The sequence below is a fragment of the Sphaerodactylus townsendi genome, linkage group LG01 (genome assembly GCF_021028975.2).
Source record: "Sphaerodactylus townsendi isolate TG3544 linkage group LG01, MPM_Stown_v2.3, whole genome shotgun sequence".
Taxonomy (NCBI): Eukaryota; Metazoa; Chordata; class Lepidosauria; order Squamata; family Sphaerodactylidae; genus Sphaerodactylus; species Sphaerodactylus townsendi.
In genome coordinates this window covers 111,573,145-111,592,249 of record NC_059425.1, presented here as the reverse complement: position 1 = coordinate 111,592,249, position 19,105 = coordinate 111,573,145, and the positions used below count along the sequence as shown (strand labels likewise).

The 19,105-nt window shown below is 44.6% G+C and overlaps 1 protein-coding gene across 1 annotated transcript in view; it reads left to right on the top strand.

Moving 5' to 3' along the window:
- The window catches only part of LAMA2 (laminin subunit alpha 2), a 549,054-nt gene that overhangs the window by 85,556 nt on the left and 444,393 nt on the right, over nt 1–19,105 (top strand). Inside the window, exons 2-3 of the mRNA XM_048490901.1 lie at nt 4,131–4,301; nt 8,757–8,869. Of these exons, the coding sequence (XP_048346858.1) occupies nt 4,131–4,301; nt 8,757–8,869 (284 nt within the window). The remainder of the gene's footprint in view (nt 1–4,130; nt 4,302–8,756; nt 8,870–19,105) is intronic.

Genomic DNA, 19,105 nt, shown 5'->3' with positions numbered 1-19,105 from the left:
GCATAGGACTAGTCTGCATTTTTTTTTAAAATATTCTGTCAGGGTTAGATTGAATGCCCTTTTCCTCCTGCTGTCTTCTACTCCTGATTGCAGCCTCACAAGGTTGCTTTTTATTTTCAAATAATGTTAATGAGAGAATGTTACTTGCCCTCTCTGTTGCAGCTAGTTAGCTCTTAAAGGAAAAGATTTCTACTAGGGAAATAAAATATTTCATGCATACTTATGCTGTGTACTTGTATGGGTGTGCGAGTGAATATCAAGGCCCGTGCCGCACTCGCAAAATAATGCATTTTCAAACCACTTTCACAACTGTTTGCAAGTGGATTTTGCTATTCCGCACAGCTTCAAAGAGCACTGAAAGCAGTTTGAAAGTGCATTATTCTGCATGTGCGGAATGAGCCTAAGTTTAAAAAGGCGTAATTACTGTGTGTGTTCTTTTCCCCTTACTAGCTCACTTATCTTATAGCCCAATATTTATTTTCCCAAAGCATATGTCATAAACTGTTCCCTGTATCATCACATTGCCTTTTCTGAATGCACAATATACCATAAATTTTACCAGTGGTCAAACCTTGTGTCTTGAAAACATTTTTCGTGAAATCATTCCGCATACCTTTATTCCCACTGTCATTTTTCCACTTGTCTCTTCAGTTGCCTTTATTCCATGCACTACTGCTGAAAATGGATTATTCCTAATGGTGGTGGGATGTCAACTATGATGCAGAAAAATAACCCTCTTGCCTTTTTTCCTTTTTGTGCAGGTGCTCTAGTGATACTGCACAATTACATTGAAGTGGCAATTCAAAAAAGGTCTCAGCCTTCATTTCTACCATTGAGAACTATCCTCCAAAAAACAAACAACTCTACTAGAGCAGGCACCATTACTTGAAGGAACAGGAACATGTAGCCTACCCCTCACTCTAAAACACATTTTCTGGCGAAATCAGAGCTGCAGTAACACACAATCATTACTGCGGTAGTTCCTTTGTTAATTTCACTTACTCCTAAGTACAGACACAGTGTTTCTTCACCTTAAAGTTATGCTGCTAGTTCAATATGAAATTGACAAAACTGATCCAATCACCTGTGCTTCTTTGTATCTTTGTATGTGTGCTTTAATGTTAACATCACAAGCTCTATGTGAAATTGACAAAACTGATCTAATCACCCTCCTCCTTTAATATCAAGCTCTATCAATTGACAAAGCTGATCCAATTGACCATGCTAGTTTGTATCTCTGCTTAAATATTAAGATCATTACTTCTATATGACATTGACAAAACTGATTTCATCACTCCTGCTTCTTATCTCTGCTTCAAAGTTACATCACTAGTTTGAGATGTGAAAGATTTTTTTAAAAAATCCTTTACAAAATGGAGGGTATGGGGAAGGAGAAAATGGCTGAAGGGGAGGTTGGGCGACTACATGAGGACATATGTAAGAGCAAGGTGTTTGGTGGACAAAGAAATAATGGCCTTTTCAACATGATCACATGCTCAAGAGAAACTAGCTCAGGTACAGACAGAAAAAATGCTATAAAAATGCTTGGGAAAACAACAGAGAAAAAAATAAAGGGAAAACGTTTTTGGAACCAAATAGAGGATAAAACGTGCGGAATTCAAAGAAAGAAAAGAGTTGCATTTAGTGGCAAGATTTGTTGTAAACAACTTGTGTGGAAAAGACCATTGTTTGTTAACACCATGTTCCCATCAGATGAAGCTATGTGTTGCACTTGAAAACAGGCTTTTGTTTTATCACTAAATGATCATTAGCCACACAGTGTGAACTATAAAAGACTGTAAGTGAATCTGGAGGCACCAAAGCCACTGATGATTCATTTGCATATTTAGCACTTTACATTAAGCCCTCACTTCACAAATTAGTAAATATTTCTGAAAAGATAGAACAAAAAATACAACCAGTATAACAATGAAGAATTTCACAGTATCATAGACCACAAAGGTCATCTAGTCCAACCTCCTGGACTAGACTAGACTAAACATGTCTAGTTCCCTAAGCCACTCTTCATATGGCATGGAATCCAGGCCTTTACCATTTAAAACACAATACAAAAGGGCTGATATCTATAAAGATGGGGCAAGCAGCAAATCCAATAAAGTCCTAGGTATTGATCGACTGGTTGTACAAATTGGACAGGTTAGCAGTTAATTGGGTGCCTTGCTTAGGCAATATGTTTAACATGTTTTTTAAAGACCACACTGAAGTCACTAACTTAGAACATCAGGGATAACTGTACCATGACCAAAAGGGTCAGCAATTAAACAGCACATAAGTTAATTGCAGGAACAGACCAGAGAACAGAGATGGTAGTTCAAAAGGAATCAGCTGAATATCTCTACATTAATTCAGCAAGGAAAAGAAGAGACATTTCATACATTCATTACACATTCAAGACCATCCTTGGCAATTTTTGTTGAGATGAAGATTCATGCTTGTTAAAGTATGGAGCTGGAAGCTGGCATAAAACTAGATTCTGGGGGTGGTAAAGCAGAAAATTCCACTGCAGTGCTCAGACACAAACCTAAATTCCACTATCATGAGTGCCCCTGCTTCAAAGTGATGATGCACCCCAATCGAGCACGTCCTCCTAGATTGCGAACTATATACTTCATCTAGAAGACAATATATAGACCCATACACTGAGAACTATGCCAACTCACCAGACAAGGTTAAATCCTTCTTTCTGCTTTGTGATCAGTCTCCTCAGAGATCCCTAGACGTTGCCAAATTTCTGGCGCTGGCACAGCAGATTCGTCACAGATTTTAGTTTATTTATTTATTTATTGTTTTAACCGCTGGAAATGTTCGAACCTACTTATTTTAACTTGATTCTCCTCAACCTCCCTGTTGTATTTTAAACTTATGCCAATAAAAAGGTTGATGATGATGGTGATGATGCACCTGAGAACATTTCATGGCATTACAAAGTATATGAACTTTGACAACAAGCATATATGAGAGGAACACAGAGCTGTAGATAAACCATCTGCCCTCTGTGACATCTGTATTGTTTTTATTGAACTGCATCTAAAGTGATATGCACTAGGAATTGGCAGCGTTTCCAGCTCTGAGTTGGCAATATGTGCCAGGTATACCACACAAACATAGATGCCATAGCCTGTCAGAGGTGAAGCTTACCTAGGTAGGCAGCCGGGAACAATGCATGAATCCCAGCTTTTGTACTATATGGTGACAAAATTGGTCAGACCTTGAACCACAGTGGGCTTGAAGTGGCAGGAAGTTGTAGCATGTACATTTCTTTCCACAGAAAGTTATACTATTTGGGCAGAAAAAGTATTCCAGATGCAAATACTATTAGGGTTTACTAATGTCAGATTTTTTTTTGTTGAAAAATGGTAGTTTGTGTGAGTTGTCTAATATGTTAAATTCAAAATATTGTTTGTTCAAACTCAAAATTAAAATTACAACTTAAAATTACAGCTTTTTAAAGAAGCAAAACTGATGTTATTCAGTATGCAAAAGGGGAGGTGTGCATGAATTCACAGGAAAAAAAATTCCTTCATGTGAAAGTGTGTTTTCAACCCTGGAAGTTTTGGTATTGTCCAGTTCAATTACCTGCCACCAAAGTATTATTAGTTTTGTAGGACATTGGAATTTGGCTTGTGGTAGAAATCATACCTCAGATTTAATATGTGTAAGTTTTTGATGAAATTGTTTGAGTGTTAAAAGAATGTCCTTGGGGGAAAAAACGGGGAAGAACTTCCCCCAGAATTTTCTCTTTTTTTTCCTGGATCTTCATATTTCTAACCTCCAATGGGTATAAATTTCTACCTTATTTCTGGATGCAGGACACCCCCGCCCCCCCAATGTTTCTGAGCCCTTTTATCACACACTAAAATAACTTGGATAATGGAGCTTTGACTCTTGAAAGCATAAATGTCCTGAAACACTTGTTGGTCTCTAAGCTGCTACTGGACTCAAATGTAACTGTTCTTCTGCAGACCAGAAGTGAAACTAAAATAACTAAAGCAAAGCTTTCACAGCAAGTGTGTGATTAAATCAGTATGATGATTCAGGTTACAATGGACATTTTTTTCTGTACTTCTTCACTTCACTATGATATGTGAATCATACTTTTTTCCTTGCAGGGCTGTTTCCAGCAGTGCTAAACTTGGCTTCTAATGCACTCATCACAACAAATGCTACCTGTGGTCAAAGAGGTCCTGAAATGTACTGCAAATTGGTGGAACATGTACCTGGACAACCTGTGAAAAACCCTCAATGTCGAATTTGTGACCAACACAGTAGGATTCCAAATTGTATGTGTGCAAATTTTATTCATACTATATACATACTTCCTAGAGGGGGGAAAGGGAGAATGTTCAAATTCTTTATGATTTTTTTGTGAACCAAGTTTGAAATCGGAAGGGAAAGAGGCTGCTGAACAAACTTTATCAGTCTTTGTCAGGTGTTTTAGCTTCTGCTTAAAATAAAGTATTTATGGATCAAAAATTTGATTCAGAATGGAGCCCCTCCCTGCATCTGCTGATAACCAGTGCTCTTCTGGGCAGAATTAATTTTGCAAACAGATTATCACTTTTTCTCAATCAAGCTGACACCTAGACCCCCACTTCAAAATATTTTACACATTTTTTGTGACAAAAGTAGCAGTGCTTGAATCAATATAGGAGCAGATAGGCTTTGTTAAGATTCACAAGATCCATCCTCTTCACTAAAAACAGTAGCTAGCTTTCTATAAAGAGTAGCTCCCTCACAAAAGATGGGGGTGGTATCTGCTGCTTTGATTCTAATTTAACCAATGGAAAGTAGGACAGCTCTTAACATTATTTACAAAATATCAGTCAGGCAACTATACCATTTTGGAATCTCCAAAGCAGTGAAATCATCACTTGTTTATTTTTGAAAATAAGTGTTTAGCAATACTTCAAATAACGACAGGGTACAAGCTAATTCAATCTATCAAATTATTTATTACTTAGCTCTTGCTCCTTTCCCCATTGGAAAGATCCTCTGCATTACAATTCTGGCTTTGTAAATCTGCTGTTTCACTAGTCATTTAAAATGAAAAGTCTTTCACAAACCCACCACATTTTAAGATTTGCAAAATGTTCACTTGGTACCAAGAATTGTTTTATTTACCCAAAGATGGCCACGTAATGCAACCAGATTTTAAACAATCCCTTTGGAATTTTTAGATTTGGTTTACCTCCCCTTAATTACTGTAGAAGGAAATGAACACACACTCCTTGGTTAATCATATGTGAGCACAAATTAAAGACCACACTTTGATGGGTTGCCTTTGTAAACCAGCTCCCTTGTCATTCATCACTGAGGTTGGTCCTTGTATTGTCTGCAATTCTATCCTTTTTACAAGCATAAAATAATTTTTTTATTTTCCATTTTAAAAATAGGGAAGACATTTCAGCAATTGATTAGTGGTTTCACATTAATTAAGATTAAATTTCCGTAATGGGATTGCAGTTAATTGTACATTCATCTCTCATCCCTACTTTTCATGATGACTAACCCCCATATCAATTTGACTTGAGGAGACTGGCGGCAACATTTCCAATTAGACAACTTCTATCGCTGTCACCTTGGAGATCTGGGTTTGATCTGAAGCGGATTTTTTTCTCCAGGATTCTTTTAAGCTGATTGCAGAAAAAGGTCAGACATAGTAAAAAGATCAGACAGTAACCAGACTAAAGAGCTCCTTTTCGTCTGCCCCTTGTATCCTTTTAAAATACAAAAATGATCCCAATAATAACTCAATTCTCATCCTAATTTGAAACCATGCGAGTGTCTAAACTTATTATTGCTCACTGAATCATTTGATATTTACATACAGTTTATGGCATTTGAGGTTTTAAAACTGACACTTTTCCTTCCTCCCACAAAATCTTCTAATTGTGCTTTTAAATGTGCCCAGAGACATTCCAGTTTTCAGTAATGAGGCGGGATTCTTTGCCTTTAGTTAGCTACTGATGTGATTCAGAATCATGAAATTAAAGATCAGCAATCTGGTTAGTAGATTTAAATACCAGGTGATTTAGGGTAACCAAAATTCCAAATAAAAACTTTGGGAAATTTGGTGGAGATTGATGTGCACCACACTGGTGTCCCGGAAGTATGCTTGCAAATAAGTAGCATAGGGCCCTGTATTCAGATCCTTTTGCGTACACCTTACTGAATTTCTGGCTGGTCCTGACAGTTCTTCCTGTAGGGATTAAGCACAGTGTTTCCCAACTGTTTTTGTTCTTTGCATTTTTGTTCTTTGCAATTAATTCCACAAAATACATCCTAATGTAAACTGCACATCTGTACATTCTTCACTCCTGGTTTTGGAAACCATTTGAATGTTCTCCAAGCCATTTATAAAATTTACATATTTTCTGATTCTCACCAATTCTGGATATATAACAAAAAGAATTATCAGCATATTCATATGAAATGTAGTGGGATGAATTAAGTCATTGTTCTCAGCAACATTGGAAGGCTTCCTTCAGCCAACTTAAACTTTGCTTAGCATAATGGCTGGGTATGGTCTAATATGTTGAAGTATCCCCTTATGTGTTCAGCCTAGGGTTAACAGCCCACTAGCGGTGGTGGAGAAATCCTTTGCCCCTGCCTCTTATTTCCTGCCACTGCTCTGAGTGACAGTGGGGAAAAAAATAAAAAATGGTCATAGGGCAAACACATGACTTTACTTGAGGAAAACCCAGAAGTGATGTCAGTGTTCTCTAGGAATTGCTGGTAAACCATAGAGAATGGGTAGACAGATTGATAATGTATAGTGACTTTGTTGCAAGACTGTAATTAGGGACCCAACTAAATTAATTTTAAACTGGATGAGGAAGATGCTTGAGACATTTTCACTTATAACAAAAATGCATTTTTGTTTGAAAAAATGTCACCTTGAATCTGTACATAGTTTGGATTTTGCAAACCTCAAATCTGAGTGCACCTTTCTAGATTCTATTTATGCTACAATATGATCTGTACTTTTTATAATAGATTGCCAAAATGAAGCTTTATTATGATATGAGCTTGAGTCCATTTCACTGTTGATTATTTAGTATGTTCCTTTTTAACCACCAGTGTGGCACCGAATAACAAATGCTACTAATGGCAAGAATATCTGGTGGCAAAGTCATGTTGCTCCTGTTTGGATTTGATGCTCTTTCAGCTTTTAGCACAATGAAGCCTTTTAGAATAACTAGTGTCAGAAGTCTCCAGAATATTTTCCCTCAAGAAGATGTTCTTCAGTTATGCTTCATCTGCTTCAATATGTTTCATAATTTCCTCTTGTTAACGTCAAACCATTTCTAACAATTATAGCACTAGCAAAACTGGCCATATTTTTTGAAAACCAGTACCAATTTTCATATAAATCAATCAATCAATCAAGTAAATATTTACTAATTACAATGGCTTAATAGGATGTAAATTCACCATGCTCTGCTCCTATGCATTTCAGCTAATGCATTTCAGCTAATGCAACTGCATAAAGCCATGGGCACCCAAATTCTCAATGAAGTTAATGAAGAGATTTTCATAGTACCTGGTGGCTTGGTATTACAAGCAACAGTCTTTATCCTGAGAACTAAGCTGGACCTAGAAGGGTTGTGAGCATGCTATGTTTTAGGCAGTCTATTATTGCCAGTGCTTCTTGGAGAAGGTATAACTGTCATGGCCCAGATAGGCTCAGCCAACTCCAGAGATTCAGAGGACTCTTCGGATGAGGAGCCAGATAATGGCATGGTTCTCCACTTGCAGCCAGCAGCGGTAAAGCCACAGGAGGAGACAGCTCCTATGGGGTCAGACCTAGGGTCACAGCTGGAAACCAGCACAGGGGCTGTGGGAATGGACCCTGAACCACAGCCAGGGATGAGCTAGAAGCTCCTCCACATTCTGGAATCAGGGGGCTGCAGGGAGCCTGGCTTGCCCTCTCTCTGTATTCCCTGAGCCTTGTGAGCAGCACAGGAGAAGACTGCATAGCAACCTGCAGGACAGGAGATGTAGCATGTGCTTGGCAGCCCAGCACCACCCTAGCCTTAAGAGCAAAAAGCAGTGTTTGCAAGACCAGGATTGTCTTGATGGCTAGGTGCAGGCTATCTCCAGCTGCATCCTGTTAAAAGGGACTGGGAAACAGGAAGTTATGGAGAAGCAATGAGTCTCCTTGTCTGTGTCTGTGCACATTGTCTACTTCATTCTGACGTGGCCTGAACTCCTAGATTTGTGTTGGTTGTGTTGCTTCTGTTTGGATTTGATGCTTGTGAGTAAGAACCAGGGGTTGGCAGGGGCTGATGGGATTTGTAGTCCATGAACATCTGGAGGTCCGCAGGTTGCAGACCCCTGGTACTAAGAACACTAAGAACGATCTGTGCTGACCTTGGACTGGTCTTTGACTGCTGAGTACTCTGTGTGTGTGTGTGTGTGTGTGTGTGTGTGTGTGTATGTGCGTGCGCACACGCGCGCGCATGGCAGTAACAATCAATGGATTCAATTTTTTTCGTTAACTCTTATTAGAAATCTATGTAGTGGGGATCAAAACCAGTGTTCAAAACACATTTCATAATAAAGCTTTTGAGGTCATTTTAAAGTCTACACTGTGTTATGAAAAGCATATGAAAATATTTTAATCTAAGGTATTATACTCATCATAGGTTGTATAAAATGATGGTGCGGTAAATAAGTGAAACTTGAGTCCATTTCACTGTTGATTATTTAGTATGTTTCTTTTGAACCAACAGTGCGGCACCCAATAACAAATGCAATTGATGGCAAGAATACCTGGTGGCAGAGTCCGAGCATTCAAAATGGAATGGAGTACCATTATGTGACCATCACACTAGACCTGCGACAGGTAGTGTTTATATTTAGTTTCTGCAAATGAAGTTAAATTGTAAAACCATTAATTTCTTTTTTCAATCTATTAGCAACACATTACCGCTTGCATTGTCATAAAGCACAAAATAATGCTCACAAACAATGCAAAATATGACCTGTTTATGGTAGCGTAATTTGTTCAAATCATACATCCTCATATGTTAGAGCAATTGATGTAACTACAGGTGGCTGGCCCCTCCTAAATACCTCCTCACATAGGTGGCTTATCTGTGTCAGCAGAATAATGTTATAAGATTTTCATTAAAGATTGTTGCTTATCTTCAGTGATTAGAAAAAGGATACCTTACAAGGATGAAAGCAGTCGCCTGTAAGTCTCCTTCTTCAGTATTCCATTGCTTGATTCTGTAGATGACTCACACAAGCCGTTTTTTAATGAAAGTTAGCCAAGTGCAGTAACATCTTCAATAAATATCTTGAATATTTTTTAGAAATATTAAATATCAAGTATTGGGGCCAGTATTAGAATAGGGTTTGCAGTCAATACTGATAACCCCTGGCCAAAAAGAGTATCCAGCTGTCTTCAACCTTTTCGGCTCTGGCCCTGGCCTGGTGGAACTCTGTGACAAGTGAGACCCAGCCCTGCAAGATCTGATGCAATATCTCAGGGCCAATAGGATGGAGATATTTCACAAGGCCTATGGTTGAGGATATCAATGTTTCTTCAGCTACTTTGTCTCCCTTTCCTTTTTCCTCTCTCGTCCCTTCCCCCTTTTGCTTTTTTCCTCTTTTGGTCAAATAGAAGTTTACAGCCCCACCCAATTGGGGGGGGGTTTGCCCAGTCTGCCGCGGGGAGCGGCACAGGGTCACACTGGTAGATTTGACCTCCATGAGGCACTTTCCCCAACTGAGGGGTGGATTTGTCAGCAGGTGGTCTCTTCAGCTGTTCAGGGCAGTGGAATGCAGTGCTGAATGCTGCACCAGCATCCTTGCACCCCTATTGCTGGTGTAGCAGGGCCATGGTTGGGTGAGGAGCTGACACTAGTCAGCTTTCACCCAACTGTTGGCCCTATTACACTGGCGGTAGGGGCTGTGAACTTACACTGCCTTTTTAGTGGTGAAAGTCCATGAAGCCCAATGTGACTTTTTGGTGGTTCGAAGGCTTTTTTGTGTTTTTGGCCTCCCCACACCACCGGAAAGGCCCCTTGGGAGTGACGAAGTGCCGTGGCTGCAGTGCCACATTGTTGTTCCTTTTTCTCTTTACTGGTTTTACCAATTTTTGTATTATTAAAACACACAATTAGCTGTTATGTATGTATTTTTAATTGTTTACATTTTGTAGTAAGGGGCCCTGAGTCCGATCTGTCAGGAGAGGGTGGAGTAGAAATCAAATAAACAAATATATTATTATTATTATTATTATTTATTTAATTTGGTATACCGCCCAATCCCCGGAGGGCTCTGGGCGGTGCACAACATAAAAACACATAAAAACATCATAGGCATCCATAAATTATAATAAAAACAGCAGTTATAATATATCTAGATGGCGTCCCTCCTAAACCTAATCCCTTTAACAAGAGGGGGAGAAGTCCCGATGGTATGAGGAACCCATAGATCTTAATAGTGGATCCCATTGATATTGGGATTCCAGCCAGGGGAGAGTGTTCCACCAGGCAGGGGCCAGTTAGCCGTAAAGGCCCTGGCCGGTGGAACCAGCCATCATTGAGGGGCCAGGGATCTCCAGTAGATTGGCCTCTGCGGCAGAGGCAGGGTTGGGACATATGGAATTGTCGCGGTCCGAAGATACGAGGGTCCCAGGCAGCGTAAGGCCTTGAAGGTCAAAACCCACACCTTGAAGGCGATTGAATTCAACTGGAAGCCAGTGCAGGCGGTACAGGTTGTATATGATCACCGAGCCCCTGTGAGCAGTCGAGCAGCTGCATGCTGGACCAGTTTCAGTTTCGGATCAAGCGCCAGAGGCCAGCGTAGAAAGGCGAGTTACAATAGGCCAACCGGGAGGTGACCGTTGCATGGATCACAGTGGCCAGGTCCGTGTTGGAGAGGAAGGGAGCCAGCCGTCGGGCCTGACGCAGATGGAAAAACGCAACCCGGGTTATATGGGCCACCTGGGTCTCCATTGAAAGAGGCGAATCCAGGTGGACCCCCCGAAGGCTCTTGAAGCGGAGGAGGGTTGGCGCCAATGAGGCCCCCTCCCACACCCGTGACTGGAAATCCCTAACCCCTCCCCGCGGCCAAGCCACAGAATCTCCGTCTTGATGGATTAAGTTTTAACCTGCTCTGTTGCAACCAACCAGCAACCGCCTCCAAACAATGCTGTAGAGCCGCGGGAAGCGGTGGCTGGCTCCCCCCTCCATCAACAGAATGAGCTGAGTGTCATCAGCGTACTGGTGACAGATCAGCCCAAAGCTACGTACCAACTGAGCAAGGGGTGGCATATAGATGTTAAAGAATAATGGGGACAACAATGCCCCCTGAGGCGCACCACATTGAAGCGGGCACCTCCGGGAGGCTTGGTCCCCACACCACACTTGCTGACTTAAGCCCGAAGAAGCGAGGCAATCCATTGAAGGACACTGCCGGATCCCGGAAGCGGCCAGGCGGTGGGTCAAAAGGTCATGATCGACCATATCAAGCGGCTGCGGTAAGGTCCAATAATACCAGCAGCGCCCGATCCGCCACGGTCTAGTTGCATGCATGGCGTGTCTGTGACAGCGGCGAGAACCGTCTCCGTCCCATGCCCAGCGCGGACTGGAAGGGATCGAAAGCCCGATGTGTCATCCAGGAAGCCCTGAAGCTGCTCCAACACCACTTCTCTCAATTACCTTCCCCAGAAGCGAAAGATTCGAGACTGGGCGGTAATTAGCCAGATCCCCTAGGATCTAATGATGGTCTTTTCAGGAGTGGAAGCGGACCACCGCCTCCTTCAACCGGAAAGACTCCTTGCTCAAAAAGGGAGTCATTGATGATCTTCAACAGGTGGGGTCGTAGCTCCGCCCGGCAGGTTTTAATAAGCCAGGAGCACGCGGATCCAGAGGGCAGGTCGTAGCTCCAACAGCAGCCAAGGCCCTGTCAGCAGCGGCTTCGGAGAGCAGGGAAAACTGGGTCAAACAGGGACCAGAAGGCGACAAGGGAGCCTCAGCTCACTGATTGTAGTCAAAGTGGAGGGCAGGTCCTGAAGCGTGAACAGCGATTTTATCTGCAAAGCTCATGAATGCCTCACAGCTAATAGTCAATTGAGGGTTTGTAGAACCTTCTGATAAGGAGGTCAAAGTTAGAATTATACGGAATAATTGTGCGGTGAGAGCTAGCAGATCGAGAGAGGAGGAGAAGAACGCCCTCTTAGCCTCCTTCGTCGCCATCCAATATTCTATCATAAACGTCCTATAAGATGTTCGCGCGGCTTCGTCACGAGATTTCCTCCACACTCGCTCTAGTCGTCTGAGTAGCCGTTTCATATGGCGCAGCTCCTCGGTGTACCATGGAGCCTGCCGTGAAGCGGGGCGCAGAAGGACGCGAGGCTAACAACCTCGATGGCCTCGGAGAGTCGGAAATTCCAATCCTCCACCTGCTCATCGAGTGTGCCGGCAGGTTCAGGGTCCCGCAGAGCATTCAGGAAACCAAGTGGATCCATAAGTCTCCGCGGGCGGGCATAAATCAGCCCGTCGCCTAGACTGGAGTAGCGCGGCATGTCCATCCGAACCTTCAGGGCATAATGGTCGGACCATGGCACTCTGTCAACAGAGGATACGACCAAGTTAACCTCAGACCCGAAGACCAAATCCAGCGTGTGACCGGCTTCATGAGTGGGGCCAGATTTCAATAAGGAGAGGCCTAGCGTCGCCATGGATGACACTAGGTCCGCGGCCGCTGTGCATGAGGCGGTGTCGACATGGGCGTTGAAGTCACCCAGGACAATAAGCCTGGGAAACCTCAACGCGTCCAGCCACCACCTCCAGCAGCCGCGTAGGCTGTCCCCGGTCGCTAGAGGCGGTACACCAGTAGGACAGCCAACCTCTCCAAGGCCAACCACTCCAGGCCGACACACTCCATGCCGGTGATCTCCGGGGCGGGGGCTGCCCTGAAGAGGAGCGAATTCGGATGAACATTGCCACACCGCCCCCCCGGCCCCGTGTTCGCGACTGGTGGAGGCACGCGAAACCTGGTGGCGTGGTCTCGCCCAAGGCGATGGTCTCACCCTCACGCACCCAGGTCTCGGTGACACAAGCCAGGTCCACTTGCAGTTCCTCGAGAAAATCCCGAAGAACCGTGGTCTTATTATTTATGGACCTGGCATTGATTAACACCAGGGACGAAGCAGGGTATCCCTGAACCACGCCATCCTCGTTCCTAGGGATAGGTCGGAGGTCAGAAAGCGAACGAGCATATCCGTATCTCGTTCGTTGTCTATTATGCGGCCACCGCCTACCGCTATATTTACCCCGTCCCATCAGCACTGGGATCCCCAGCCCCGAACTAGGTGCCCCCATTTCTCCCTAGTCCCCCTCTATCTCCTAACTTAGCCCAACTAAAATCTCCACAATGAGTAGGCTCAGACCCACTACTAACTAACTAACTAATTCTACTATGGCAGGTCGAGCTATTTAGTTACCCTACCCTACACAAGTATAACAGTCAACTACTCACTATACTAATAATAATAATCAACTACTCACTATGTTAATAATAACCTACTACAGCTAACTGTCAGCAAATCTCACAGCAATTACTTATTGAGTTGTAGGTAAAAACAATCAATTATCCAATGGGAGGGGGAAAAAGGAGCACAGTATTTGAAATATTAAGGAGGGCACTAATTCACAGGCACGGCACATCCACTGCACGGTCGACGGTGATTGGGTTAGGGCGGTTGTCTGGGGGCGCATAAAGTGCCCCACGGGCAGATGGTATCCCCACAGACACGGTCTGTCCGGCTCTCTCACTGCCGTCTCAGACGTCTCAGACGGCTCTCTCACTGCCGTCTCAGGCCACGTGTCTCTCAGCCCAAGTTGCTCTACCTCCCAATCTGCCCACTGCGTCCAAGAGTGAAAGGGAGGGAGGGGGTTGCTGCCACCAACCCCAACGTCGGCTCTGCGATGATGTTTCAAAGCACTCCGTCTCCTTTCCAAGCTGCCCAACTCTTGGATCTCAACTACAGATCTACCGGGCTCCACGTTCGTCCGCTGCAACTTCCACCTGGCCCCAGCTCGTACTTGGAGGTAGGGGAAGGAATCCCTACCCCTCTTCAGCCAGGTCCTCGTTCTTAATTGAAAGTAAGAGGGAAGTCCCTGCCGCCGGCCCCAGCTCCGTTTCTGCTGGATCGCTCCGGGCCACTCCGTCTCGGCTGCACCCCCGCTCGTACTTGGGGGAGGGAGAGGGGCCACTGCCACTGACCCCAACCCCGTTTCCACCAAGTCCACTCTGGGCCTCTCCGTCTCGGCTGCACCCGGGTTCGTACTCGGGGGAGGGGGGGGAATCACTGCCACCGATCCCAACCCTCGCTGGAACACCCCGAGCCGCTCCGTCTCCACTCCGGGCTGCCCCGTCCCCGCGCCGAGCCGCCCCGTCTCCCCCGTCAGCTCCGGCTCAGCAACCACATCCACGGGGGGCCAGCACGCTGGAAAGACCCAGGAGGGACCGGCACCACACGGCAGGAAAGGCCAGGGTCCCGGGGGAACCGGCGCGACGGGAAAGTCCAAGTTCCTGTGTCCTTCAATATACAAACAGAGAAATCACAATAATTTTTTTCTGAATTTTCAGAAATGTTTAAATGAAGAGGGAGCATCTCATTTTTGCTGTCCAGGCTGTCTTTTAAAGAAATGTCATTTTACTGAATGAGCTATGTATCAGGGTTTTTTAAAAATTAAGTGTAATCTACGTGGCAAGCTAACAAGACCTGATATATTTCCATAGACTTGGTAGGAAGTAGCCTCAGGTTTCTTGTTACATTTCCTGCCAATCATTTTCTTCACTTCCCATAGTAAGTTTGATGAAATGACAGCTGAGTAGGTTTCTAGAAGGCTGTTATCATTTGATCTTCACAAGTGTGCTGGATTATGGCAGCTACGCTAGTCAGAGGACTTAGAGCGTCAGAAGAGAAGTGGTTTTATTTCCCTTCACCTAATGCAAATACAGAATAACTAGCAGGTGCCAGAAATAACACTTCCCCCACTTTTTTTTTTTTAGATTCTCTGGCTGCTACACATTATCCAAGAAATTAAAAATAGACTAGATAACCTAAGAGGTTCCACTCTCTCTTTCAGCCATTTTTCATAAAAGATTGCCACATCAACTCTTGGACCGGCTATCTGAAGTGTAGAACTGGCCTTATAATTTGTATCCTGAATCAGACTAGGTAGAGATTTAGCAATGTAGATTAAAAAAAATAGAGGCAGACAAAAATTCATCAGCTATAAATAGGTGTCAACTTTAACTAAGCAACAAGACATGAAGTACTAGTTAAGTCCAGTTCACATTAGTCCAGTTCTAATATGATGCCCAAGTGAGCTGGCATGGTCAATATGCTGTTTTGCACAATCCTTTTCAAGTTAAGATGACACATAAACCAACAGCTGTTTTTCAAGGCCAGTAAGGTCTCCACTGAAGCCATCTCCAACCCCTTTCTTTCAAAACAACAACACAAATCAATTCCACTGCGAAGACACTCCAACTCTGTGTTCTGCAGGTTATGAACAGACTCTTCCGGCCCAGGAACTCTTCCTCCAAGGACTGCCCCAAAGGAGGAAACTTGAGCCATGTGGGATTGCGCTGGGGTGTGGTTTGGCTGCGGGTGGTAACAGCCAGCCCCAGTTGGGAGGGGAAGAACACTGTTTGGATTGGCAGGTTGAGACCCCCACCTACATGAGGGAGGCGGGAAAGGGCATCCGTCAAACAGTTACTTTTGCCTGGGAAAAAAATGGAGTGTAAAATTGAACCCGGCAAAGAAATCCACCCAGCGAAGCTGTTTGGCGTTAAGCCTGCTGGGGTTTTTTAGGGCTGCTAGATTCTTGTGATCAGTCCAAACCTCAAAAGGGTGTCTGGCTCCTTCCAGCAAATGCTGCCAGGTGGTGAAAGCTGTTTTGATGGCTCCTGTCTCTTTATCTTCCACTGTCCATTTAAGTTCCAAGCCTGAGAATTTCTTTGAGAGATAGGCACAGGGATTGAGCTTCCCATTCTTCCCCTGCTGCAGGACAGCCCCCTTCCATCGCAGTTTCCGAGGCATCCACATGGAGTATGAAAGGCTTAGAAGGGTCAGCGTGCCAGAGAATGGGTTCTGTGGTGAATGCTTGCTTCAGCTGGTTGAATGCTTGTTGACGGGGTTCTGACCAACTCAAAGGGGCTCCTGAGCATGTGGCTGCTGGCTCCTTTCCCTTGGTTCTTAGTAAGTCAGTTAAGGGCAGGGCCAACTACACAAAGTTTGGGACAAAGTCTCTAAAATTAGCAAACCCTAAGAATGATTGAAATTGTTTCTGAGTGCGTGAAGGCTCCTGGACTAATATATCCTGCACCTTGTGGGGTCCATTTCAATCCCCTCCCTTGATATCTGGTATTCCAAAAAATCCAATTTTGTTTGGTGAAAGGCACATTTAGAGAGTTTAATATATTGTTTGTGGGTTTGTAGTTGGTGGAGGACCTCTCAATCTAGGGCTACATGTTCCTCCATGTTCCTCCATGATTTCAATGTAAATCATAAAAACATATAAGAACATAAGAACGAGCCTGCTGGATCAGACCAGAGTCCATCTAGTCCAGCACTCTGCTACTCGCAGTGGCCCTCCAGGTGCCTTTGGGAGTTCACATGCAGGAGGCGAAAGCAATGGCCTTCTGCTGCTGCTGTTCCCGAGCACCTGGTCTGCCAAGGCATTTGCAACCTCAGATCAAGAAGGATCAAGATTGGTAACCAGAGATCGACTTCTCCTCCATAAATCTGTCCAAGCCCCTTTTAAAGCTATCCAGGTTAGTGGCCATCACCTCCTGTGGCAGCATATTCCAAACACCAATCACACGTTGTGTGAAAAAATGTTTCCTTTTATTAGTCCTAATTCTTCCCCCCAGCATTTTCAATACATCATCCAAATATACTACCACCCCTTTGTATAGGAGGTGATGAAGAATTTCATTAATTAGATTCATGAATACTCCCGGGGCTCTACTCAGTCCAAATGGCATTATTAAATATTCATACTGACCATAATGGGTGTTAAAAGCTGTGAGCCACTCTTGCCCTTCTACAATACAAACTCTATTGTAAGCCTCCTGCAGGTCTAGTTTGGTGAAACATTTTTCCTGGGCGAGACTGACTAATAAGTCTTTAATGAGAGGCGATGGGTAGGCATTGCATATAGAAATTGCATTGAGACCTTGGTAACTCGCACAGAGTCTCAAAGCCCCACTTTCTTCTTCCTAAAGAGCACTGGAACTGCCAAAGTGGAGGAGGTGAATAAATCCCCAAGTGAGGTTTCTGTCCAGAAACTCTTTGAGGGCTGCCGCTTCATTCGGACTCATTGCATACAGCTGGCCCTTTGGGGGTTTTGCTCTGGGCACCAGGTTTATTTTGAAGACAGTTTTTCGGTGTGGTGGAAGCTTGTTGCACCCCCCTTTTCCAAAAATATGTTTCAAATACAGGTATTGAGGAGGAATGGAGGGGTCTTCCTTAGCCTGCGCCCTGAGCGCAGCTGCCGCCACCTTTCCCTCAGGACTTGGAGCCTCCTTCCCCCTGGGCCCAGTCCCCACATGGACTCCACAGGGCAGGTCTGAAATGGACCACTCTTTCAGTCCAATTAATGTCGGGACTACACTTAATTAACCATGGCATGCCTGGGACTAGTATTTGCCAATTTTTACAATTATAAAACGTAATCGTTCCCAGTGAGCCCTACAGCAAACGAGCACCTTTTCAGTCCTGTGGGTAGCGGGGGAGACCTTCATTGCCATCCTGTCCATTTGCTCAAATTGGATGGGTCAAGACAAGCATTCCAGATTTAATCCCAGTCCCTCAGCTACCGTTGGATGTATTAAGCATAGAGCACACCCCAAATCCACCAACCCTCACAAATTAACTAAAGTGATAGGGAGAATCAAGGGGGTAAAATAATTGCTCACCCATTGCGCAGCGCCTTGCAGATCAACCTGGCCATTGGCGTCCTTCAGGCCAGGCTGCTGCCGTTTCCTGCCAGCTCATCCCCTGAATCGCTGCTAGACATCTCGGTGGTGGAGCCACTCTCCAGCTCCAGAGTCTTCAGGGCTAACCCCCTTCTTTTCTTCATGGACTTCTTCAGCCCCGGTGGGTTTTTCCCGACTCCTTGGCTTGGAGCTGGGTTTTTCAGGTTGAAGGGGCAGGCTGCGGCTAGGTGGCCCTCACCCCCCCCCCAGCTTAGACAGAAGCCAGTGGCGCTGGCTGTATTCCATTTCTGCCCCATCAGGGCGAGGATGGCTTCTGCTGGAGTGAGGGGGGCCAGCCTGCCTAGGGGGTGGGGAGCACACTTTGCTCCTTTGCTTAGAGCGCTGGATTGCTTGTAGTCGGGCTTCGGTGTTTCCAGCCAGGCAGATCCACCCCATCAGAGTGGTGGGGTTTCCCATGATCAGAACCCATTGTATCACCTCAGTGTTTAAGTCTTCTTTAAACATGTGAATTGTGATCAGAACCCATTGTATCACCTCAGTGTTTAAGTCTTCTTTAAACATGTGAATTGTCTTCTTTAAACAATTGTGAATTGTGAATTGTCAGGCAAGTTGCGCACTCAGCTAACTAGCTGGTGGAACTCCACTCCATAGTTGGCAACGGATCGAGTCCCTTGTTTCATGTGATGCAGGGAGGAGCAGGCCTTTTCCTCCAGGAGCAGATCCTCAAACAGTTATCTTAGGCTGGTCAAGAATCGATTGAAGTTGTTAAGCTGAAGGTCTGCCTTTTTGAACGAGCTGACATACCACGCAATGGCTTCACCCTTGAGAAGAGTGCCCACCTCGTACAGATTATCCATGTCCCCATCAAACTGCTATCCCCTGGATCACATAAAGGACTCAACTTGAACCAGAAAGAAGGACAGGTTGTCGGAGTTTCCATCAAATGTAGTTCTCAGTTTCCAGTATTGCCATGGAGCGGGTCCAGGTCCATCAGGCGGAGCCAGAGCTGGGAGCCCTGGCGCCATTGGGACCGCTGGCAGCAGTGGGACCGCCATTGGGCGCCATTGGGACCGCCATTGGGCGCCATTGGGCGCCATTGGGACCGCTGGCA